Below are 25547 nucleotides of genomic sequence, written 5' to 3' on the forward strand. Positions count from 1 at the left end.
CTTGCCAAACAGGTGCCACTTTATAGCACCCAGGTCTTTTTAGCTACCCCTTTCATGTGCCTAGATTTCTTGTCTGGCCAGAGTGAGGAACCACTCTTTTTTGGAGGGTTATTTGGAGATGGGCTATGAGGACACTGCTTCACTCTACACACGCACAAAGTTTGCAGTGTGCATTGTCCATCCAGACATTTCATAGGAATGTTATCTCTGTATCTGCTGCAGAGGAAGCAGCTCCTGAGTGCTGGAACTGATGCCTGTGCCTGACAGTCACCAGGAAAGGTTGGCTGCCTCACCATGTGCTGACCTTGCTTGTGTTCCTTCTCTTGTTTTTTTACCTTCACCTTTAAAAATTTTCTTTCCTTACCATCCTTGCCAGAATAGGAAAAAGCTGTACATAAGGAACAAAAACTGCTTTAAAAAATGCTGGAAAAAAAAGGAGGTGCAAAACATTAATGAGAGTATTCTAAGCCAAATAACAGTGTCTGTGTAGTAAAACACCTGGATTTAATTTTACAGACAAGTCGCCCTCAGGCTTCTGTGAGTCATTTGTGAACATGTCCTTGCCTGCAAAATTTAAGAGCACCTAATTACTCTGAAGAAACTTACTTGCCACATTGTTGCTGGTTGCACTTATTTTCCCTGTTGCTTACTAAAATCCACCAAAAACAAGATGACCAGAGTGTTTCTGGAGTTTATAAATAGCTTTACAGATGTTTTCAGCAATTTTCATTCTCCAAGTACTCAGTTCTGCTGAACAAGCTATAGATGGGATCTTTGATAAGCATCAGGTATCAGGTACAGAATTTTAGCATTGAAAAATACCTGTTGTGCTTCAGTTTGTGAATGCTTTTTACTAAGTTGTCACAAACTCCAGAGCAGTGTTATGTTTAAACGTTTGAAGTATACATATATATATATATATACACACACACACACACACACATATATAACCTTGTGTATAGGAGAAAATGAAAAGATTGCTTGGAATACTGTCACCTTATAATGGGTTTATGGGACAGCTTGAAAAGAAATAGGCATTAAATATATAAAGATCACCCTCCTCTTCATAAGGCAAAGAAAAGAAAGCTGATGTTACGGGAATAACAACATCTAGTCATACAGATAAAACTTTTTATTTTGTATTCTCCATGTGTTTTTCTGTGTTATATGCTGGTTTGTTCTATGTATTTTTTTTCCCATGGCTGACCTTTGAACCTTTTTCTTTAGCAAACTAGCTTGTTAAAGCTTTGTAAAGCTCATCCAAGTGAGGCTGAGCCTTGCCTCTTGTTGCAGCCTTGTCAAATGAGCATGCTCTGAAAGGCAGACTCAAATAATGTTTTGCTGAAAAATGCTCTTGTTCCGCTTGAAGCTAATGTCATTCCATTTCTAGCATTTAAAAGGTCCTAAATATATTTGAGAACCTCTTTTGTTGTCTTCATGAGCAGTGCTGAGACTGGGTTTTACTCCTAAATGTGGACCCAAGTCAATGTTTCTGGTGAAGGTTTTGGTTTATGCTTTTCGATTTTCTTTGAGCGTACTTACCTGCCATGATTTGCATGCTAGTCTGTTGGGGATTTTGGTTGTTTTTTTGGCATCGGGTTGTTCTTGGGGTTTTTTTTGGCTGCACAGGTGGAAAAGGTAATCTAAATCTTGAGTCTTTCATCTTCTGCAGAGAGAGGCTGTCAGTTCAAGGGAAGTGCTTGTCAACTGGGGGTCATGAGGGCACTACATTCAGTCCCAGGGTTAAAGATTATCAATTTCTAACCATTTGTACAATATAACACATCTTTTAGTATTTTCTAGGATATTAATAAGAAGTGGAAAATCAGGAGGCTGCCAGCTATATTTGTGCAAGTGTACCTTCAGTATAATTTCTCTTTGCTCCCAGTGAACATTCAGTTCTGCGTTACAGTGCATGCAAGTTACAAGTGCGCATTTGCTTACAGCCTAATTAAGCATAGCTTAGAGCAGTACTTAATTGCAACACTTCAAGTAATACAGAGGAACTTCAAGGCAATCTGACTAACAAGAAATTAACTTTGTGCTCTGCCCAAGGTTGTGCTAGCTGCTGTGTCTGTAAGGTTTCATTGTGTCTTGCCTTCTGTGTCCATGGAATAGCACTTGGTCAATCTTCAGAGGTCACAGAGAAACCTTTTAGGATTTCAGTTAAAGCAAGAAATTCTGGAAGAAATGAGGCAGAGCACGTGTCTTTCAGTGAGTAGAGAAATTGCCTGTGCAGCAGATGCTGGCTTTGGGTGTCTCCAGCAGTTCATCTATTGATGTCTGAATGGCTCTGAGGTGAAAGACTGCTATGATGGTGTATAATCATTAAAATGAAAGAGCTGAATGAACTCATAGGAAGCTTTCTATATGTTACTTTAATCTCTTAAATAAATAAATAGCCTAGTAGCTCTGAAGATGGTAAAATAAATTTTACCGCACTGTAAACATGCTCACATCAGTTTCTCTGCTTTGCTTCTTTCCCGGACTTTCTCCAATGTGCAGCTGTAAAAGCTGTGATGTTTAACTCATCTATCAAAATGCTCAAGGATGATGTGCTTGCAAAGAGCTTGTTTTATCCCTGTGCTAGAGGCCTGGAAGTGCTAATAGCCCTGCATTCAAATACTAGCCATTAAGAAAGCGGAGACTCTAGTAAAATTCCAGGAAAAAGATTGTAAAAAAATGTGTACAGTGTCAGACATGATTCATAGTGGATGCTTTCTTTGAGTTTGCAGCAGTCTCTGCTTTCTGCATAATTGAGTTCATCTCTACTACAGTTACGTCTTTTCTGAACATATTAGGTGCAACTTAATGGCAATATCTAGGTATGAGGACTGATAGATTGTGGGGGAATTAGTTAATTATCTTAATTTCTTTATTTTAAAATAGAGTAATATAGGGAAGGAGAAAGTAATTATTTCTTCATTTTAAATTAATGATATTTATATAAAATATATTTATATAAAATGTCAAACCAGTAAGGTCTCACTGAGTTCAAGAAATACATTGGAAATACTTGAAGTGGAGGTGTTTAAGTCTGACTGGATAGTTGCTCAGATTACTTGGCTTTGACTTGCAGTCAATGCAGAACTCTGACCCTGATATAGGAGGACTTCTTCCATGATTTTTTGTTCAAACCTAATTGTGTTGGTGCAAAATTTTTGCAAGGCAAGTTTTTCTATAGTGACTTAACAGATCTTTTGAATGGTTGTTGAAGAGTATTTCTTTATGCTGGACAATTCTGCTTTTGCACTACAACCATAATGAAGTGTTTTTGAAGGACATATTTGACTTTGCATAGCATGATTGCAAATTAGATTTATATGCTGTAGCTGAATTACCAGTATCTGGAAATAAATACCTATTTTGATTATTGATTGCATATTGAATTATAAAATATGTGCATTAATGTAAGACAAACTTGGAGGTCTTTACCTATAGCAGACAAGTAGTAGGAATGGCCAGTTCTCATAATTTTTGCTTGCAGTGGCATTTTTTTTGCTGTTGGAAAGTAGCATGTAGACTAATGAACATATCCTGCATAGTTGTTTTGCCCACCTACAGAGAGCCCTCTTTTGAATTTCAGCTTGGAAGAAGTGGAGATAAAAAACTTTAACTTCAAAGAATAGTATTGGAATTTCTTGGTGAAGAAATCCTGATGTTTTTGTGTCCAGCTTCATATCCTGAGTGGTCATATCAGCAGTTGGCTTAAACTCAGTGCATAAGTCTCATAAAAGTTCTGTTAGAGATTTGGGTTTAATCATCCTTATGTTGTCAGATGCAATGATGGTAGTCCCAGCCTTTTACTGTATTTACAGTCTATTCACAGACCTCTTCAGGTATATGCTTGCTTCTTTTCAAAAACAACAGAAAGTGCTGTTTGTGTCGCATTCCATATTTTGCTTGATGAGCCTTACGGTCTGACCAAGGGAACTTGGTGTGTGCTCTGTTCCTCCTCACATCTTACTTGGGTTGCTTGTCTTCAGCTAGTGGTGACACAGGGAAGTAGCTTTAAGTGTTTTCATACTGTCTTAGGGTAGCAAAGCTATAAAAGATGATAGGTTGCACAAGTGCCTCTTCCTCTTTTTGTTGACCACAGTGGGAACCTGAATGACTAGTGAAGACAGGATGTGCTTTGACTGAAGTGGCTAGTGACAGCTGAAATGACTGCTACCTCTTCTGTGTAGTTCAGGAGGAATGTAAGCCAGGTAGTGATCTGTGATCATGAACATCCTTTCCTTACCCTATGTTACTGAGCTGTTTTATTGGGACCAAATTGGGCCTGGACTCTAAGTGGGAAATTGTTGTTGACCATGTGCCTGAATGGCCATGTCCTCAGTTACGCCTGGAAGAAACAGCAGAGTTTGTTTATCTGGAGAGATGCTGGCAGCTCCAGGGCTGATTTTTTCTATCATTTGTTAAGGGCCTGTGGAAAATTATGAGTTTCATATCACAGTCTTGTGCAAATTCAAGTCAGTACTCTTCCACATTTGTTCAGTAGTTTCACTTCCGTGTGCTGTGTTCAGACAGTTGAGGTAGCCTTTTCAATAGAGGATTATAGATAAGATTTAGGGAGGGAATACAGACTTTCATGGACAGATAGTTTTAGCCATTGGTACTTGATACACAACAGTGATGCCAATTTTTGAGAAAAATAAAATTTAATAACAAATGGGAATCTGGGCTGGGGAAATAGCTCTTCTTCAAGAACCAGTAAGCCCATTGAGGGGAGAGCAATAGCAAGAGTTTCTAAGGGAGAGGGCTGAGGAACTGGACTGCCATTTCAGAAAGTAACTTACCTCTGATTTGCTTTCTGATTTTGTACTAGGGAAAGCTACCTTTAGCTCTTATTTTCTGTAGAAAAGCAAATGCAAGAAACTTGAGTTGGTTTGTGAAGAAGGAAGGAGGTTTAATTTCCCCAACTGATTATCCTCGTTATGGACAATCAAAGTCATTAAGATCTCTTTTGGATGCTTTAGCTAACTAAAAATGCTGAATTTGTCATCTCAAGGTGCTTTCCGTATTGAACCCCAGAATGAGGCTGCCTGGTAATTTATCTAATCCAGCCTGTACATACGGAAAATAATGGTGTCTGCAGAAAAGATCAAGACGTTTGGCTTAACAGGGCACTGTCCGTGGAAGGGAAGTGTGTTATATCACACTCAAAGAAGTGTACCTTTTCACTTCTTCTTTAAACTGAGTTTTCATAGTGTAGCTGAAGAAAATTAATGCACTAGCTATTTTGTTAAGCTTTAAAAAGTGCAGTTTATAGGGTGCACAGGTTGGCAAAGCCTTGGTTGATGTGAGCCAAGCAAACTTGGGTTCACAGAAAGAAGAACCTACAGAAGTCTGGAAACAAATCCACAAAACCACTTATTTATTACGAGTTACACTTTAGGTCTGATTAGTGTCAGTTATGTTGAAGAGTGTATAAGCAACAGTTGAACCAAAAATAGTTTCAGTACCAAGTGTTTTTTGCTAATACTCTGCAGGCAGCAAAAAATTTCTGCTTTTGCTGTGTGTAATATTGTGCAGGAAGATGGGGGGTTGTGGAACAAGCAAGTGTTGTGGCACTTTTCTGTGCTGTACAAAAGGCAAGATAGATGTTCCTCCAGTAAGAAGCCTTATACTCTGCCACCACCCAAAGCCACCAACCTTGTGAAGCTTGAAAAGGCAATAAAATTTTTCTTATATGTAGAATTATCTCTACATGAATGAATTGAAAGTGGTAAGTAGTGAGATTTGCTGAAGTCAGCAGATTGGTTTGACACAGTTACAAATGAAGTATTAATTAATAGTTAATATTATTATTGCCATTTATTAATACAATATATTTTTCAAGGACGCTTCAAAATAAATTAGTTTTCTTATGTACAACTATGTATTTAACCTATGAAATTCTACATGGCAATTGAATGGAAGAATTAGATATTGAAATTTGAAGTGTATAGAATGATATTTAAGTGTATGTTACTCGTTTACATAAATACAAGACTGCAATAAGCATAGAGATAAGGGAAGTGGATCTTAGTATTCAGATTTGTATCAAACCCAAGCTGCTGTTTGGGGAAGGAAGGGAAGGGGAAAACACTGTTTGTGTTGAAATATATTTGATTCAAGTTTTGCCTAGAAGAGACTATTAAATTTTTATGTTGCCCAGGACCCTAAGATTCTGAGATGTTTACTTGTCCTTCCTTATACATTGATCTAAATTGTACTTTTCCCTTTTGAGGCTAGCTTTCTTAAACTTATGTCGCTGGATCTGTGAGCCAATTGCACAGCATTTTAAAAAATGTTTTATTTTGACAGGGAATATAATTATGCACTCATGGAAATAGAAACTTCAGAATAAGAAAGATGTCCAAAGGATGATCTACCTTCTTCCAGTCAATCTGGGGGGAAAAATGAGCCTGGGATAAGGCATTTTCCTTTAATAAACCTGACACCAGTGCCTTTATATTATCTTTCATTTTCTCTGTGGTTCAGTTCAAGAAGGTTTCAATGACCCAGATTTTTTCTCAGCATAATCCTAAAGAAGATCCATGATATAAATACAGAGCCATCAAAATCCTTTGAGAAAAAAATTATCATTCGTGCCAGGACAGAGATAAAGTTACTGGTATCTTTGCATGGTGAATTTCTTTAACCCCTTGACAATAATTTACAGAGGGGAGAGAGGGGCGGAAGGAAGCATGCTTGTAGGTAATGACATTTATGTGTTACCTATAACACATATAAATACAGAGTCAGCTCCCTTGTCATTGCCTTTTGGAGTCTTGGAAATGGTTGATTTCTCTATGATCAGCTACAGTAGGCCACTGTTAAAAAGATTTCCCACTTAATATCATGCAGAATTTGTTTCTAGAGGGTGTCTCTTCTCTTGAAAGATTCACCCAATGTTTGCTCTTTTCCTCTTGTGATTTTTTTCATACCCTCTTGCTTGCACTAAACAAAGAAACTAGGCATATGAGCTATTTGAATATAATTGTCTTTTAATACAGGTAATTATTTTAAATGTTTAATGGGATCCTCCTGAAAATTGTTGCATAAACTTTACAATTAGAGAGAAGGCTCTTTGATTGCATTTGTGTAAGATATTTAATTGGGTGGACAGCACAGAGTGAATATGTTTGGAAATTATCTCAGATTACCTGCTTGTAGGGGGATGCCTATAGGGAGGAGAAAGCTTTGCTTCCAATTAACTTCAAAGATAAGATAGCTTAATTGGAAACTGACTGTGCCTTGACAGCTTCAGAGCAGCAGTGACTTCCATGTAAAATAATCTGAAGCAGATGCTGAATGAAGAAGTAGCATTTTCTTTCATGCAGCCCTTGGCATCAGATCTCTGGCATTATGTTATCTAGTTCTATATGAGGAAGCATTTTTTTTATCGTGACATTGATTTCAGCACAGTATGTCATATTTATACCTACGCTGTTAAGTTCATCAGCCTTTGACAAACAAACCATAACACTAATTTAAAGGGAACTTCGAACCACTTTGGCTTGGCTTGGGAAAATAGTGATGAAGAATCCCACAAAAAGACCCGTTTAGGGTTCCTGATCTATGATCAAACAAGATCTTCTTTATGCTTTTAGTTAATGTCGTGGTTATGTAACTTTTCACTATCTGTATAAGAGCTTGGAGGCTAGAGAAATGGGCTGCAAGAAAGCTCATGAAGTTTAACAAGGGCAAGTGTAAAGTCCTGCACTTTTGAAGGAACAACCCCAGGCACCAGTACATGCTGGGAGTCACCCAGCTGGAAAACAGCTTGGCAGAAAAAGACCTGGGGGTCCTGGTGGCCTCCAAGTTGAATGTGAACCAGCAATATGCCCTTGCTGCCAAGAAGGCTGATGATATCCTGGGCTGCCTCAGGCAAAGCATCGCCAGTGGGTTAAGGGAGGTTTATTCAGCACTAATGAGGCCACATGTGGAGTACTGGGTCCAGCTCTGGGCTCCCCCAGAGAGAACATCCAACAGGCCTGAAGAGATGATATGGGGACCGGAGCATCTGTGCTGTGAGGAGAGGCAGAGAGAGCTGGGACTGTTTGACCTAGAAGAGAGAATGCTCAGGAGCATCTTATGAATGTGCATAATTACCTTGAAGGAGGGTGCAAAGAAGACAGACCCAGGCTCTTTCCAGTGGTCCCCAGGGTTAGAACCAGCGGTAACGGGTACAAATGGAAACACAGGATGTTCCCTCCAAATGTGAGGCAACACTTTTAACTGTGAGGGTGACTGACTGCTCTCAGTTACCGCCCAGAGGGGTTGTGAATCTCCATCCTTGGACACACTCCAAGGCACCTGGATGCTGTCCTGGAGAAAGGGCTCTAGGTGACCCTGCTTGAGTTACAGGGAGGATCAGATAACCTCCAGAGATCCCTTCCATCCCTGAACTCTATGTGAGCCTGTGATTGTTCCTAAACTTCTATAATGAAAAAAAAAAAACCCTCAACCCAAAAAACGGTTAAAGGTGTGTCGATCTTGACACATATAATCTCTGTCTCATGTCTTTAATAATAAAGTTTGGAGTTACGAGGGTAAAGCTCCGTGTTAATTAATTTATAACTACTGAGTTTCTAAGAGTAATATTTTTGCTTGCCTGGCATGTGCCAGCATTACCAACATAAGCTGCTTGAATATCTTGTAAGAATTCTATTAAAATTTGCTTTAGTGGAGGGATTTCTATGTTGAATATTTAGATCTTATTTGATTATGAATAGTACTGAAATTGAACAATGGCAATCGAAGTACACCTAAATATGTGTTCTGTGTCATATATCAGTAAAAATAGAGTAGCCAGTCGTCTGATTTATAAATGATGAGAACCTGGACCAGAGCACTTAGAAGATAATCTGTTCTCTTGGGAAATCCTCAGCCTTAGAGGCACGAAAAAATAACGTCACTCAAATGCCTATTCAACTAGTCACAAGGGATAGAATGAAAGATTACCAGTTGGCAAAAAAGATGATGGAAGAAATTTAAGGGCTGTGAAAAGAGGTTTATATGATTCAGTGCAGCTTTGCACTGAAATCTGTTTGATAAGCAGCAGTGTAATACTGATAATGATGTACCTGCAAAGGAGACAGACGTGTGTATTATGATGGGAAGGACTGGGTGGGGAGGGTGTATTGATGTCAGGGCAAGAGGAGCTGCCCTGGAGTAAGTGTTGGTACAAAGCAGCACACACATCTCTGCACTGTGACCTGCAGCAGGAGATGCAGAGAGCTGACATCTTAATCTTCAGGAGCAGGCTGAAGAGAGGAGCTGCAAGAGAGGAAGCATGGAGCAGTTTGTGATACTTCAAATCAGGCTGCTGAGAACTGGGGAGAACACAAGAGGGGAGAGGCTATTACTGTTCATCCACTCTGTTGCCACAGGTCCTTTAAAGCAACTTGTGTGTGTGCCTGCTGAATGTCTTACTTATTGTCGCTTTAGCAAAGTAACCTTCTTTTTAAAAGTTGGCATAAATGCTGCAGACTTCAATCCATATAATACAATCTATAATGAGCTAACTACTTCACTTTTGAGCCACTGCTGCTCCAGGAATTAATGCCTGGAAACCTCAGTAAATGTAGATGATAGGGGAGAGCTGGAGGACATTGTTGTGAGTAGGATTGTATAGAGGACCATTTAGTTGCCTTTGTTTCTCAGCTTTTGGTAAAAACTGGTTGATTCCTTTCAGTTCATAATAGGCTGAATACCAAGCTGTTTCTATAATGTCATGGATTGCTTGTTCGGCATCTTTTTAATTAGTGACATTTTATTTAGTCCAAATTAAATATGCCAGATGTAGCTGATTTAGTGGCTAACAATGATGAGTGAGGGGAGGGAGAGCTAACATATAGCCGTCTGTTCTCAGGGAAGTTTTTTTTTTCCTTTTAATTTTTTTTTTTTATTTCTAGTTCCACAGGAGAAGTTGGAGTGGTAACCATGGCAGCAGGGAATTTGTCCCTGTAAGCTAAGCAAATGGTTGGGTTGTGTGGGGTTTTTTTGTGTTTGTTTTTTTGTTTGTGGTGCCCCTATTCGGAGGAAGGGGTGTGCAGAGTGGTCTCTAGCAAGCCCTGGAGAGGGAACTTGGAAACAGATAAGTTAGAGATGCTTGCTGTGGACTTAAACTTGAGAGTTGATCTTCCTGTAGTGTGCATGGAAGGATGGGTGCAGCAGTGAAGCAGAGTAGTGAGAGATATGAAAAATTTCTTGGTACCTTGGATCTCTACATGAAGTATTTTGGGGTGGTGTAATTAGACACTGTGTGCTAATAAATCTCTTGTATTATTGTTTTTGGATTTACGCCAATATTTTTCTCGCTTTTTTCCACTGAAAATGAAAAATTTTTATTAGGTGGGAAGAGAGTGAGATTTGCATGGGGCTAGCTGCATCAGCGCTAGAAACTTTTGCTATATCACGCCATTATTTTCCTCTGATACTTAAATTTACCAAAAATTAAACAGCAGAGCAATTTCATGGAACAGTTTTCTTCCTATCAAAGAAATCACTGAAATGAAAATTGCACATGCCTTGGGGAGAGGATAACATAAGCTCTCTTCTTCCATTGACATAACTTTTCCTGGGTAAAGATCTGCAGGGGGTTAATTCTGGCCACACAATCGATGCTTACACAGTTGCGCAGAAATCCCCTCCCCGCCCAATGAGAGCAGCTCTGTTAACAGCATTTATTATGTGCATGTGACAAACTGACCCATAAAACATCCTGAACATTGCAGGCAGCAACAATTAGCTGATACTCGCTGCTTGGAATCGCCGGCTTCCAGAGCCGGTAGCTTGGGAGACGGGAAGTTAAGCAATATTGCTGAATACTGTACGGCGCGGAGGCAGCTGACGGCACGGCCAGGCATTAGGGATGCTCTGCCATGCTGCTGGAGTTAAGCCTGTCACCCTCTCCTTATAAAGCACCCTGCTGCTGCTGCCAGAGCAGTGCAAACTCAGCCCGCTTGGAAAAACCGATTGTGCGTTGTGCCCGATGCTGTCGGAGGGCAGGAAATTTGTATTTCCAAGTGTGCTTGAGCTTTTGGGATTTTCAGTGCATGGAAGCCATTATGCTGTACGTTTCATAGGGTGTTTATTCTTCAAATGGTCATCACTCCTTGAGTGCCTGCAGGTTACGGACAGTTTTCATGAGGAGTCTTTTCTTCATGTTTTGCTTTTTTTTTTCCAGTAGCTTCCGTTATCTTTTTCACTGTTCTAAGTTGTTCTCGTCTTCATATTTTCATACTTAGGTTGGTTGTAGTCCTTGTATTTTTTCTCCACGTGACATATCATGCTTGATTTTTCACTTATCAAGCTTTGCATGTTGAATTCATAGAGGTTTTTCTTAAAAAGTTTCTTTTGTTTTGCTTTCTAGCTTCCCCCTCTCTCCTGGCATCTTTGGTGTAACTTCCTCTTCTGGGATGTCATTGCTTCATCAGGATGTGTGTGTTCATGTGTGTGTATGAGGAATAAAGGAACTCTTGTAAAGATAGATAATTGATTTCTTTTTTCTTTTTTTTTTTTTTTAATCTAGTGTACTGCTGTATCTGTTTCTGAAAACTCTTTTCATGCTGCTGAAGTCAATGCTAGCCTGTCTGGGAACTGGGGCTTTAGCTAAGAACTTGTTTTCATTAATTTTTTTAATTCATTTTATCCCTCAGGGATGCAGAGGAACCCTTAGGAACTGTGCTCTTGCAAGCACTGGGGAACAGATTCACAAGTCCTTAAATCCTTGGCTTTTTCTCTCCTTGTGATTACTTTTTTGGGAGGATGGAGGAAGACACAGAAGTGGGAAGAGGGTCTATCTTTGTCTTACCCTGTATTGCATTCTAAGTTTAATTTCTGTTCAGCCCTACGTCTTAATGCTTGCTTAGATTCCTCTGCTGCCAGGCTAGGTAAATTGGATTGCATTTGTTCAAGACAAATTTCATAACTATTGGTTCGTAAAATAATGTGTTTGTTTTGTTGTGTCTGGACATTCCAAATACAGTTTATTTGGCATTGTCCCCAATTGTTGGGCTGCTCGTTTTGTTCTATTTCTGTTACTACATCAACCACAATCAAAATGCCAAGGTCCCATTTTATCACATAAGAGACAGTCACCACCCCAAAGGTTTTCCCATGCATTAAAAATGCATACATTTTCAAATACCAATCCTCAGTCTCCAAAGACATCTTTGAAAGCAGTCTCTGGTCCCTTTCCTACTAATATTTGGCTGGACATGTAGATGTAGATGTAGATGTAGATGTAGAATAGCACGCTGGAGCCAGGTCTAGGTGTGTGTGCAGAACTTAAAGGTGTTCCTGTTGTCTGCTCTGCAACCTCTCTGCTCCTCTCTCCTGAGAAAAACATGCAAGGGAAGGGGGGGTTTGTGGCCTACCCACAGAGAAGTTCTGCTTGGATAATCGTAAATCAAAGTGAGAAGCGAACTGCACATTGCCAGGCCCTGTGCTGGAATGGGTTTTTGGCTCATAGGGTGGCCTGGGCCCTAGATGACAAGAGCCTCAGCTGCTGTTGTCACAGTGTTCTGCTGGGAAAGAAGGAGCCATCCAGGTCTTGGGGACCTGTACCATTTTCCTAAATCCAATGGGAATCTGTTCCCTGGAGCCTTGTTGAACCCTCTGCCAAGCTTCAAATTAATGTGGTTCTTGTGGTTGGAAGCCTGTGCAGCAAGGAAGATGTGGTAACAATTCCTTTTCTACAGAGTAATTTATAATGGCAAAGCAATTTAAAATACTCAGTAACTAGCTTGGTTACTTAAGGATTTAATCAAGAAATTATTATGGTTTTTCTTTATATTGCCCTTTCTAGGGTTGTTAGTGATTTAAATTCTGTTTGCAAGAAGTTTTGTACTAAACCTTGCTCTTGGAGCAAATTCAGACAATAAATAATGCATTCTGTAAGCACAGCTGAGGAGAATTGCAAGCTATCTAGGGATAAATTGCACAATAAAGTATCTGAAAGATAAAGGTTAATGCCAGCAAAATAATTTAATGCCTTTCATTACATAATCAAAGGAGTGTAACAGTGTCTGTAACTGTCTTTTTTAATGTATGTAAAGGATCTTGAAGCCAGAAAGAATTTTTGCATAAAAAGCAATTGCTGTTAGGAGGAGCTGTGTGGAGAGAAGGGAGCACATTTACAGACTTAAAGTCAAAACTAACAGAAAATGCTGGAACAGTCTGGACCCCCAGCTCCAGATCTGAGTGAGCTGTTGCTGCACTCCCTTCCTGCTGGTGTGGACTGTCGAAGCCTATACAAACTGCTTCCCAAGCCTTCTCTCTTCCAGCATTCTGCAAATACCCTGAAGCTTCAGCAAAATTCATAAAAGGCCTATTGTTACTCTTAGATGGATTGAAAAAGTCTTTCTCCTTTCTTTTACCTAAAAATGAGAGGCAAATGAGGAATTGAGTGGGAAGATGTGAAAATGTCAAACAGGTCAAATGATCTATCTGAACATCTGAACATTAAACCAAAGTGGGAAAGAGTTGAAACAGCTTTTGGGAATACTGTCACAAAATTGATGTGTTGTCTGTATGTAGGTATGTATCATTTAAAACTGCATTCCGCTATTTATTTTTAAAATATGGAAATTACAGGGTAGCAGCTTACAGTTTCCAAACCTTCAGCCTCTAAGTATGTGCACACACATAGAAATAAATCTTTTGTTCATGCAGGCAGTGGTTGTGACTTGAAAATGTGCTCTGCACAGTTGTATATAAATAGCTGAGATTTTTGAAGATGCTTCAATGCAGTTTCTATACAATGCTAAACCTATAAAGAGAGCAATACTTTTAGATTTAAGAAATACTTTAAGTTTTGAGAAGATAGAAGCAGATAATTCAGTGCCCTCAGAAAAAAATAATAATTTTCACATTATTTGTGAAATATATTTCACAGTTTTGAATTAGAGGAGGAAAAGCTTTGGCTTGTTATTACAATATTTCTATTTTAAACTTTAGTAGTACCTCAAATGTGCTCATTGTATATGTTCCTTTAAACGTGCTTTGTATACATGCAACATAACACACTTTGCTTATTTCTTTAAGCTCAAATGTCAGCAATTGCAGTGTGTAATTGTGCTAGTTTTGACTGGGGTAGAGTCAGTTTTCTTCATACTAGCTGGTATGGGGCCATGTTTCAGATTTATGATGAAAGCAGTGTTGATAATTCCAGAGATGTTTTAGTCACTGCTCAGCAGGGCTTACAGAGCCAAGGTCTTTTCTGGTCCTCACCGCATCCCTCTGGCAAGGAGGGGAGTGGAACACAAGAAGCTCAAGGGGACAGTCAGTGCAGCTGACTCCAACTAACCCAGGGGAAATCCTGCACCACTTGGTATCATACTTGGCCTATGAAGCTGGGGGAAGAAGAAGGATGGAGGCAAGGGGGGAACATTTGAAGTGATGGTTTTTATCTTCCCAAATCACCATTACTCATGATGGGCTTTCCTGGTGATGGCTGAACACCTGCCTGCCCATGCAAAGTGACGAATGAATTTCATGTTTTGCTTTGCTCATGTGCATGGCTTTTGCTTTCCTGATCAAACTGTCTTTGTCTCAACCCATCAGTTTTCTGACATTATTCCCTCCAATTCTCTCCCCCCTCACACTGGGGGCAGTAAGTCAGCAGCTGTGTGGGGCTGAGCTGCTGGCTGGGGTTAAACCATGATGTTAATAGTGCAGAGAGATGTTTGCTTGATTAATCACCACGGTGGCCTGAATTTAGCCAGTGTAGCTTACAGCATCCATCTTAAGTCCAGAATCAGGAGCCTTTGTCACGTGCTTCAGACAGTAAGTTGCTCCATCTCTCTCCCTTAGTTTCACAAGGAATGTAACTCTTCGGAATTACTGGGTGCATGTGTCACTGGGTGTTCATGGGTTCAGGAGAGCTAACCTTCTGAATACCAATGCTGACTTGAACCCGGCGCTAATCCTGCCCTGCCCATCCCTGTGATTCCCAAAACCTCTCTTGCTGGTAGAACCTTCCTGGGGTTTATGACTTCAGTATTGGTTTTGATGAGCACTGAACATAAGATGGCATTATGATTCCCCTTCAGGTCAGGTTATTCCTCTGACCCTTGGAAATGGGTTTAAAATTCAATAGCCCAGTGAAGGCGGACAGAATGAACATTTTGAAACATGGCCAACTAAAGCAGGGGTTTGTGGGATTTTGTTTTGAGGTTACTGTTCTGAATATGAAAGTCATAGACTAAGTTCTTGATCATACAGCAGTTGTTCTCATTTGTTGTTCATAGGCTTTTAAATGTGTACCTAAATATAGTGTATGCCAGAGGAGAGAGTTAATGTTGCTATGAAAACTTTAACCTCAGCATTTCCAAGGGTTTAATGTGTATATGTAGGGGGAAAAATGCAATGATCAAATACCTCACAGGATTTTTTCTTTATAAGGAAGTACTATCTGATGCCTTGTGTATAAGTGATCTTATCCACATTGTATTGCTGTTACCACTGCTGTTTGTCTGAAGGGCTATTTTCCTGCATGAGCAGTGCAACAGAGAAGGCAAAAAGAGCCATAGGGTTGACCTATATATTTATTTGATTGCAGCAGTTGAATTTTCCATGTCTTACAAAGCTGTCTTAATAAAGGGGGACTGGCTGGTGCTCCAGCATGTAGATGTGGTTGACTGAGTTCTTTTCCTGTCAGGTGTGCACAGAGCGTGCTTACAGGCCTTTCTTTTTCAAAGGTTTGTAACTTCAGGAAGCAAAACCTTCCTTTATGTGTTGCCTTTTCAACCAGGCAAATAGGAGTTCAAGGGTAGCCTGCAGGCTGAGCTTGAGTCTTCAGCAGCTTTGTGTTGACCGCTCCTAATTGAAAGCTTCCTCATTCCTCCAATGATTCTGACTCTGCTCTTGTGAGCTGATAAGCTTTGATTATTAAAAAGCTTTTAGAAAAAAAGATCTCACCAAAACAGGGTTCCAGTGAAAACAGCAAGTATCTGCCTAGTACATAGGTGCCTTCTGCAGTAAATAGCGCTTCTGGTTGCACAAGGTACATGCATAGATGTCAGTTCCATTTTCCTTCTATGCACTTCACTGATTGTATGATTATCATGTCTGAACAGTCTTGATGAGTGAAATTGGGGGATGGAAGTCAAAACTTGCTGAACTGATTTTCTGTTTGTGCAGCTCTTAGTAATGACTTTTCAGTGCACTTTAATAGCTTTCTGTGAAGTCTCTGATCTACATCTCTTATAAAGCAAAACTCTAAAAGAACTAGTGTACTGAAACCTTTGATCTATTAGATTTCAGTCAGAGGGCCTTCTGATAACTGGTGCTTCCTTCTTATGTTTGGAGTCATAACCCAGGATAACATGGGTTGGTCTGCACTGATAAAAATTACGCTGTTTAATTTCAGATTGTAGAATTCAAATTTAAATCTGTTTCCCACTGAAGATTTTTAGCATAACATTATGTAAAAGAGTGAATTTCTGTGATCATTGTGTATAGTCATAAGTTTTGTTTTGCAGAAAAAGGAAAGAAATAGCATAAGAAGTGGAGAAGAATTGATGTGACCATCACATGACTGTTTGGTTTTTCTGGTTTTTGTTGTTGTTTTCTTTTTCCCTTCACATTCCTAAAATATTTGCATTACTTGATACACACAAAATATTGAGTGAGGTTGAGGAACTGAGGCTGGAAGATGAAAGAGCCATGAAGATACTCAAGATATGCGACCCATTATATGAAACCTCTGAAGTGATGAATATTAATGTTCTTTTAAATTTTTAATTTTTAAAGTCTTTTTTGTCTTTAGAAAAAAAGAAGAGAAAAGCTTGGGGGAAGACTTCTTCCCAGAACAATGGTGCAGTCTGTTATCTGCTCCTTTGCGCTGTAAAGCACTGAATGTTCAGCCAATATAGTGCTCTGGTTGGCTTAGCATTCTTAACCTTAATTTTGAATAGAAGGTGCCTTGTGCTGCTGACGTAATTAGGGCCTTTTGTAAATCACTGTTGCAGGCAGTCTGCTGTTGCATTTCACTGCATTTCTCAGAGGGATGCAGTGCAAAAGTGTCAGACTAACTTTTTTAACCTCTCATCAGGCTAAGTGTTTTCATTATTGGAGTATTTTATTGGAGTGAATCTTGCTTAGTTTTCCCTTGTAGGTAATAAGCCCTAAACAGTTTTGGAAATGAAACATTGTTTCTGCTGGATGCAGTTTGAATAGGGAGCCCTTAAAGTGGGAGGTGCTTCCTTAGGAAGAAAGAAAGAGAGAAAAAGGAAAAGTGAGAGAGTTGGATATGACCAATTGACTTTAAATTCAGTTCCCTCTGTGAAACAGAAATACTGGTATCTGTGTCTTCTGTCACATAAACTGTCAGAAAGTTAAAAGTGAAGCTTTGTCATCAAGCTGGTTTCGTATTTGTGGTTATACTTCATAACTCTGCAGAGTTGTGTGGAGGCATAAAATCCCCTTACCTTCCATGTAAGCCTCTTAGGGACTGTTGCATTCTTGCCTCTGCAGAGGCACAGGGTTTCATCTCACTTCTGCCTCTCTCCTGTCCCCTGGGGCAGGGTTCAGTGCAGGCCATTACATCCCCTCCTGATGCAGTGTTTTATATCTGTGATGTCAGTGGTGATACATGGCCTTGCACTGTCCTTGATGGCAAACACAGCACTATTAATAGTCAGTGAAGTTGGCTTGCTCATCGCCGAGTTCACGCTGCCCACCCATTGCACTTCAGACCCTGGAGTGCCTTAAGGGCCCTGTTAACAGCCCAAGGGCTGACTGGTCCCATGAATGAACATGTCCATGTTTGTAACCCAACTCCCATAGTGTCTGTGGTGTGGGGATAGTGGGTGCTGCCTCCAGAGCCTGGCTCTCCGGAGGAGGGAACATGGCATTACGGTAGTAGTAGTTTGAAATGCTGGGTACTTCAGGGGGGCTGGCATCGGCATCAACATCACTTCAGATTCTGGGCAAGGAGGGGGAAGGGTGGGACGCGTACCCCTGACCCCTTTACTTCACACTGAGAGAGCACAGCATGAATGAGCATAAAAGACAGCTGCAGCTTTCTTCCAGTGGCCACAGGGCATTAAGGCTTTCCATGCTTGGGAGCAGAGAAAAGTGTGGTGGTTGTCTTACAGCTCTCTTCCACCTGCACGGGCTGGAGAGGCACCCTCAGCAAAACAGCTTTGCCTCTCTTCTGGGACTTGGCACAGACAGTGATCAGGTGCTGTCTGTACCACTGCCTTGTTCCCAGCAGGAAAGGAAAAGAGGCGGGGTTTGTGCTCCAGGTGTTGCGAAAGTGGCGATTGTTGTGGCGTATTCCTGGTTCGGGCTCCCCTGTGAAAGCTGAGGCAGAGAGCAGAGGGCTGTGCTTCTGGTGACTAATGAATGAATGATGTCACCAGGTTGGTTCCCGAGGCAGGAAATCCATCCAAATAGTTTCGTTTCAATACAGAAAGTGCAGTTACGTGCAGAATAAGCTGAAAGTAGAAAAGAATTCTTTCACCACCAACTTTTTGGTCCAATCTGTGGCTATACTGTAAAAAGTAGAAGAAAAAATAAATATCAAGCGGGTGTTAGTCCCTGCCATTCCCCACTAAAACAAACAAAATAGCTACTTTCTCTCTTGCTGCATACTGGCTTTTCGGTGTGCTTGCCCATCCTGGGAAGGGAGCATGAGGGCTGCGCTCCCCACTCGCACACTGCGGTGCCGTGCGATGCCTGCGGGGAGTCTCGGACATCGATCCACTCGTGTGGCCCCGTCCCACGGGCGCGCTGCCGAGTGGCGGAGCGGGCCGGGACCGCTGCGGGCGTGATGCGGGGCTCTGCTGCGACACGGCGCTAGCGACACAACAGAGACTCGCCCGCAGGACAGAAAACGGGGACACCCCCACGCCCAACAAATTCCTGCGTGTATGAGGATGCCTCTGGCTTGGCTAAGCGTTGGCAGGAGTGCAGCCGTAACATTGCACAGCACGCATGCCTTCCCCAGAGCAACCGGGATTCCCCCTCCTCTCGTTTCCAGAGCCCACTTCTGAAAGAGCTGGCTCATCCCTGCTGTCAGATGAAGCCGTTTCCTGAACGCGCGGGTTTGAGTCACTTAGGCTGGATGAGGCTTTAACTCCTCCCTCACTGGGCTCGAATTTGTGCGTAGCCGGGGCAGCGGGCAGCGGGGGGTGGGGGCGGCGCCGGCCGTGCTCGCTCGCCGCCGGCGCGGTGGCAGCGCCGGGGCGCGGAGCGGAGCCGGAGCGGGCGCGGGTCGGGCCGGGCGGGGAGCGGGGAGCGGCGGCGGAGAAGTTCAAGTGCCCAAGTTGCAGGCGATGACATCAGCGCGGGCAGGCCGGGCTGCGGGCGGGACCGGCACCGGCGCCGGGGCAGCAGCACACGCGTGCCGGGCTCCCCGCACCCCGCCCCGCCGCCGCCCCAGGGGCCTCAAGCGCCCCGAGGTCGTCATAAAAAACCCCACATTTCCTTTGTAATTCCTTTTTTTTTTCTTGGGTGGGGGGGGTGGGGGAGGCGGGAATAATTTGGAAGTCTGATAGTGTGTGGGAAATGATTACATCAGTCGGAGGGAGGGCTAGGATTGGTCTGCACAGTGTGGTTTGATTCACTACCGCAAAGATTGCGTGTAACCCTTTGAGTGGAGCTCTGGCAGAGTTGTTTCCCTCCCCAGAAACAGTCCCCATAGCAGGGGCTACGTGACAGGTAGGGTACGGCCGCCCGGCACCCCAGGCGCCCAGCCGCAGGCTGCAGAGGGTCGGCGGAGGCAGAGAACTAACTCTCAAGAGGCAATCCCCATTTAAAATGCCATCTTGTTCTTCCGACTGCTGCCTTTTACGTGCCGTTGAGGTAAGATTTTCCGTATCGAATTACCCTCTAGGTTTTTGTTAGACTCTCCTTCTCTAGCTAGGATGCGGAGCGTTTTAAACACGGAGCTGATTTAAATCTGGGACCTGCACATTTGCCCGGAGAAATAATTTTGCGGGAAGTGTCTCTCGTTTGAGCAGAACAATGCAAAGAGGAAAGCATCTGTATAATTCAGGAGGTGGGGGAGAAGGTTCTTGACTTGTTCTCTCATCCCCATTGATATTTAGGATGTGCAGGGTAGGCACATTTGGTTTCAAACTACTTTCAAGCTAGGATCAAAAGAGAAGTCAGGGCAGGGAGAGAAATGTGTGGACTGTGCTAGGTAATTGATTTGCCGGCAAACTGTAAGTGGGACTTCCACACATGAAACAATCAAAAGTTAGTGGGAAACAAGAGAGCCATTTTTAAGCTTTGGGGTCTTGGCCTGCTCCTCTGTGAATGTTCAGCGGCCTCCAATGGGATCGCAATGAAAATTGTGTGTGTTTGACTGGATGTGATTTCTCTCGCCCACTGTTGCCAAAGTATTCTCTCGACATTGTTTCACGTTTGCTTGCCTTACACAGCTTTATACAGAACCTGCTCTCTCACTTTTCCTGTGTACGTGGTCATATTAACCCTGCTGAATCTTTGTTTAGTGCAGGGAGGTGTTGGGGAGGGGGGAGGGGAAATAGGTCTAGTGGGCATCGAGAGAAAGTGTTATAAAGTGAATCATCCATTTCATTTGTCCTGCCGAGGTGCTTGGAACCCTCACACCAAGAGGATGATGCTTTTCTACAGTAGCTGTGTGGTTTGCCTATGTTCAGAGCTGTTGATCTGTAAGTGTACCCTTTATGTTGCAGGATGTAAAAGTCTTTAGTGAAGATGGAACAAGCAAAGTGGTCGAGATTCTAGCAGACATGACAGCCAGGGACCTCTGTCAGCTGCTCGTTTACAAAAGTCATTGTGTGGATGATAACAGCTGGACTCTAGTGGAGCATCACCCTCACCTAGGATTAGGTAGGGAATGGTCAAAGGGGTGGCATGGTTACCTGGGAACATAAAACGTGTAATTCATATAAATGTGCTTCCAGACAGAACGTTTTCTTTTCCACTGCTTTTATTTGTACAATTAGCTGAAGTCACATATGTGCTTTCTGTGTATTACAATTTGATGTGTTAAGCGTTTAAGCCTTTATTTAAAGTCCTTCCCTTATTTCCCATCTTCTGGTTTTTTTTTATTATAAGAAAAAAAAGAATTGTCTAATCTTCACGCTAGCGCTCTGTTGCTACCTTGCTGTGTCTGAAGCTATTGCAAATAAACAGCTTAGGCAAATTAAGCTTGATCCTTAGAGTACGGTCCTATGAAACAGCTCAGCTCATCACCAGCTGGGAGACCTGGGTGAACAGACTCAGCCTTACATACCTACAGTAATGCTTATGAAAGCTAGACATGCTGAGCTGGGGGAGGGGGTTGGCTAAACTTGACTTCAGGCAGGGAAAAAATGGTGGCACCACCTGCAAATCCATGGGCAATTTCTGGACCAGAGGTGGTATCTGCTCTCCAGGCAGCGGCTCCTCCACCTGATTTAAATTAAGGTGTCATGGTTACAGTTTCAAGAAGGCAGCAAGAGGAAGAGCTGTGGGGAATTAAATAACACCGTGAATTGGTTTAATTACAGTACCTGAAAGGATCTCATGTTATTCAGTCTTGCTTTTCCTGTTATTTTGTGGCACTGATTAGTTACAGGGTTCTGCTGTGCAGCTCGCAACAGCGTATCGCTCAGATAATACTATCTATAATTCTCCAAGGCATACAATAACGCTTTAAAAAGTGTAGCATTTGGAGTATGAGACGATATACTTCATGGGGAATGTTTTTTCTAGAAAACAGAAGAAGGCAAATTATAAGCTGCAATCGCCAGCACTGGAATTGTGAATGCTATCTGTAGCTAACAGAGGGGGTTTTATGTCTAAAAATGTAATTCAGAACCCTTACGAATAAAAAAAGGAAATGATTTGCTGGAAATGTGATGCCCTAAACCAATACTGTTAAACACTAATAAATTCACTGCTCTGCAGACTAACACTTAAAAAAGCCCCAAAGACATAGGATATCCTGATTAGTTAATGTTTTTATTATCTCTCCTAGAGTAGAAATATATGAAAAAATTAACATGAAACACTCACTGGTCTGTGTCTGTGATATACTTTCAATTCTGAGGACATAGGATGAGGTGAAGAATTAAGGTATAAATTACAGAATCTTTATCTCTGTAGCTTAATACACCACATGCGCTTCTAAAAACCTTTGCAAATACTCAGTTTTATCAATGCTCATTAAACTACCAGGCTCTCTCTTTCTATATTCTCTTTCCCATCATTGCTGATTACCAAGGTATTGTGTAAACAGAAGCCTTCTCCTTTGTAACCAACATCCTTCTCCTGCCAGATTCATTCAATGATGCCACAATTCAGTGTTTGTGACATCACAATAGCTTCCATGGTGACTAATTGTGCTGTCAAACTCTGGTGTGTGACATCTCTGAATGAATCGGGCAGGAGGCTGATTAGGAAATCAAAAGCTTCTGTTTACACACAAATAACTTGGTAATTAACAATGATGGGAAAAGAGCAAGATACTTATCGGGCTGCATTTATATACATGGGGACCTGCCTGCCTTGGACCTCTGTCTCACACTGAAGCACAAAGCAGGCCCCCAGAGAAGCGGGGTGTGCAGGTTGGGGCTTCAGCAGCCACCGAACTTGGTTCCACAGGGACAGCCCCAGGGCTGTCCGCTGTAGGCCATGAAGTAGATCTCTGTGAGAAGTAATGCAGCCTTTGGGGGTGTAAAGCCAACAGACAAAAAAATTTAAAGAATTTTTTAAAAATGTAACTATACAGATTTCACATATTTGAAAGGATGAGGACAGGAAAGGGAATAAATTCGTTTACTTAACAGGAGACAACATCATCCAGTTTATTAAATTTGGGGTCTTAAGTATACATACTCAATAAACTTTAAATACCAACTGTCCACCAGTTTTGCTTGCAGTTTGAATTTTTTATTATTTGGCTGCTTATTCCTAGCTCCCCTGTAGTATTTCGGAGACTGTCAGATAAGGTAGTAGTGTGACTGCAACCTGGATGAAGTTATCATCAGGCATCTGATGGTCCATATATGCTCCTCTAGATATAAGATTGCTAGTCTAAGTATGACACAATGGTGAATAAATACATAGTGTGAAGAGAAATATGGTTAAAGAGCAGTCAGAACTGTGTGTTTCTAGAAGATATTTCTTATACAATACATCCTTGCTGGCATAGTGCTCTAGGTGGTAGTCGTGAAACCCACCAAAAGAGAGGAGTTCCTTCATTTAGTTCACTATGTTTTTTTGCTCCCTGTATTTTGCCTAATAGTACTTTCCAAAAGAGCTTGTCTTGCAGAACCAATTCATTGTTTTACTATTGGACAGACTGAGGACAAGATGAAATTTTTTAAGCCAGCTACATATTTATCATTGCATTGGTCTTTGAGGTCCCACTTTGTAGGGAACCCACTGTTCACTTCACACACATAGCCAAGTATATTCCAAATAAAATGTGTACTTACACATGACTTTAAACACCTATTTGACTGTACAAGATATTTGTGTTCTTGCTGGAGGCAGTGGTGTGACAATTTGCCATCAGACTTGCTTGATTTGACATTTGAAAGTGGTTCCTACTGCACTGTACCACTAATACCTAAACACATTGTAGTCAATATTTAAGCAGTCTGTGAAATTTGAATTGGTCTCATTATTTCACATGCTACTATAAGTATAACTAACTATATTTATAAATACCACATTTATAAAATGTGGTATTCTCCCTGTGTTCTATTCCATACTTAACTATCATCAGTTTAGGACAGGGACAGAGATCTGTGTATTGGACATTAATGAAAATGTTAATGGTGAAGACATTAATGTGATTATATGTGTCTGGACACTGAAAGAATCCTTCCCTACCTACACACTTCATTTTTCGAGCTCCAGAATTGACTGTACACCTTACTAAATACAATTAAAGCAGGAGAGAACGTAGAGGGCTCTGAAATATGTGAGAGTTAAAAGAAAGCATTTCTGCAGTTTTGTACCTGGACTTTTTTGTTAACGTGCATTGATTTCCCTTAACATGAGTGAATTAAAAGTGGAACAGTTAAACACAGCACTTGCTTAAATGCAAAATCAGGGTGGGCTCTTTGATACAGGGGTCCACCTGTCATTTGTAGTGATTCTCTGACTGGGAATTTTGGGCTATGCCTGTGAGTTTTTCATGATGGAACCCAGCTCCTTTTCCCACCTTGTATCACTGCTACAGTTTAGTAGAAGTTCTGATAATAATGCAGATTAACTTGGGTGCGGTGGGGGAAAAGTCTGTTCCAGGAAGTGTGTAGAGGAGACAAAGTGGAGCCTATCAGATAAACTGAAAGGACACATTTCTGGTCACTTCAACAGCAATGCCACTTGAAGACAGACTGACCTATTGAACTGAACAGGCTGACATCTGTGCTTCTAGTTTTGTAGCAGGAAGCTCAAAGCAGGGCTGAGGCTGAGTTGCTCGTGTGTCAAGTTCATCCCATTTGTACCAACCGAGTGCAAATTACCAAGCACTTCCCAAGTGTATGTATTACTATGAAGTAATAGCAAACTGACCAGGACTAGCTTCTTTTTTTTACATGCACGTACTATGAAATGCTGCACCTTTTCTCCAAGATGGCTTTGACCATCAAAATGAAAATATAAACATTAAATCTGCAGGAATGTCCCCAGAGAATCTCAGAAGGGTTTTGATGTAGTAACAGAATACATCTAGTCACTTGTCTAAAGAATCTAAGAAACAGGCACTAAATATATTTACACAAACTAAACATTGAAATACAAAACCAATTCACAAATGTTCATCTATACTTCATTTCCTTAGAACAGAATGAAGAGTTTTTCCCTGACAAGCAATTTTTAATGTGTTAGGAAAGCGAAGACCACAACTTTGGGTGGTGGTGAACTAGACTGTAACAGGACATGGGATCTTTTGGGGCTCATACTGTGATAAAGCTTCATACCAATGTAATTGAATGGTTTTTTGGGGGAAGCATAATTTTAAAAAACAGGCCCTTCACCCTCATAGGCCCACAGTCTTCACCACAATGTGGAGGAGATTTGACTTCACCAGTTGCTTAAAAACCATGATAGTAGCACCAGATTAGCAATACCTGAAACTTTATCCTCAAAGCCCCTAGAAATGAGTAGGTTTAGGTGATGAATGCTGAGGTGGTGCCAAATGTCTTTTACTAACAGCCACCCTGTAGCAGTATTGTTGTGCACTTAGTCAAAGAACTAACCTTCAAAGTGGTCTTACACCTGATGCACTAAGAAGCAGCTCTTTGTTTGAGAGCAGCCCACTATGGAGGTTTTTCAATGTTAACCCCTTTGAAAACGCAATCTAGAGCAAGGCTGGACATCACAAATGCACAGTAAATGCTGAAGTCGTCAATGAGCTGGTGACGACTGACAGCCCAAGTGCGGAGAAAAAGATCATGGAGTCATTCGGTCATAGGTTAAATTTTCAAAGAACACCACATAATCTGGTGAGTTCAGTAGTTCAAGTGATATTCCAGGGCTTGCTCTCTTAGAGATGCCAATGACTGGGTGCTTTCTATCCTGAAAACACCCCAAGAGAACTCGGGTGGCACCCTGACATT

The 25547-nt window shown here is 41.4% G+C and overlaps 1 protein-coding gene across 7 annotated transcripts in view; it reads left to right on the top strand.

The window, feature by feature from the left end:
• The window catches only part of GRB10 (growth factor receptor bound protein 10), a 148527-nt gene that overhangs the window by 103649 nt on the left and 19331 nt on the right, over positions 1-25547 (top strand). For all 7 annotated transcript variants that reach the window (XM_041411773.1, XM_041411774.1, XM_041411775.1 and 4 more), the window contains one exon: positions 20664-20820. In XM_041411773.1, the coding sequence (XP_041267707.1) occupies positions 20664-20820 (157 nt within the window). The remainder of the gene's footprint in view (positions 1-20663; positions 20821-25547) is intronic.

Source organism: Onychostruthus taczanowskii, unplaced genomic scaffold (assembly GCF_017590055.1).
Source record: "Onychostruthus taczanowskii isolate IOZ18803 unplaced genomic scaffold, ASM1759005v1 scaffold37, whole genome shotgun sequence".
In the NCBI taxonomy this organism is placed as follows: Eukaryota; Metazoa; Chordata; class Aves; order Passeriformes; family Passeridae; genus Onychostruthus; species Onychostruthus taczanowskii.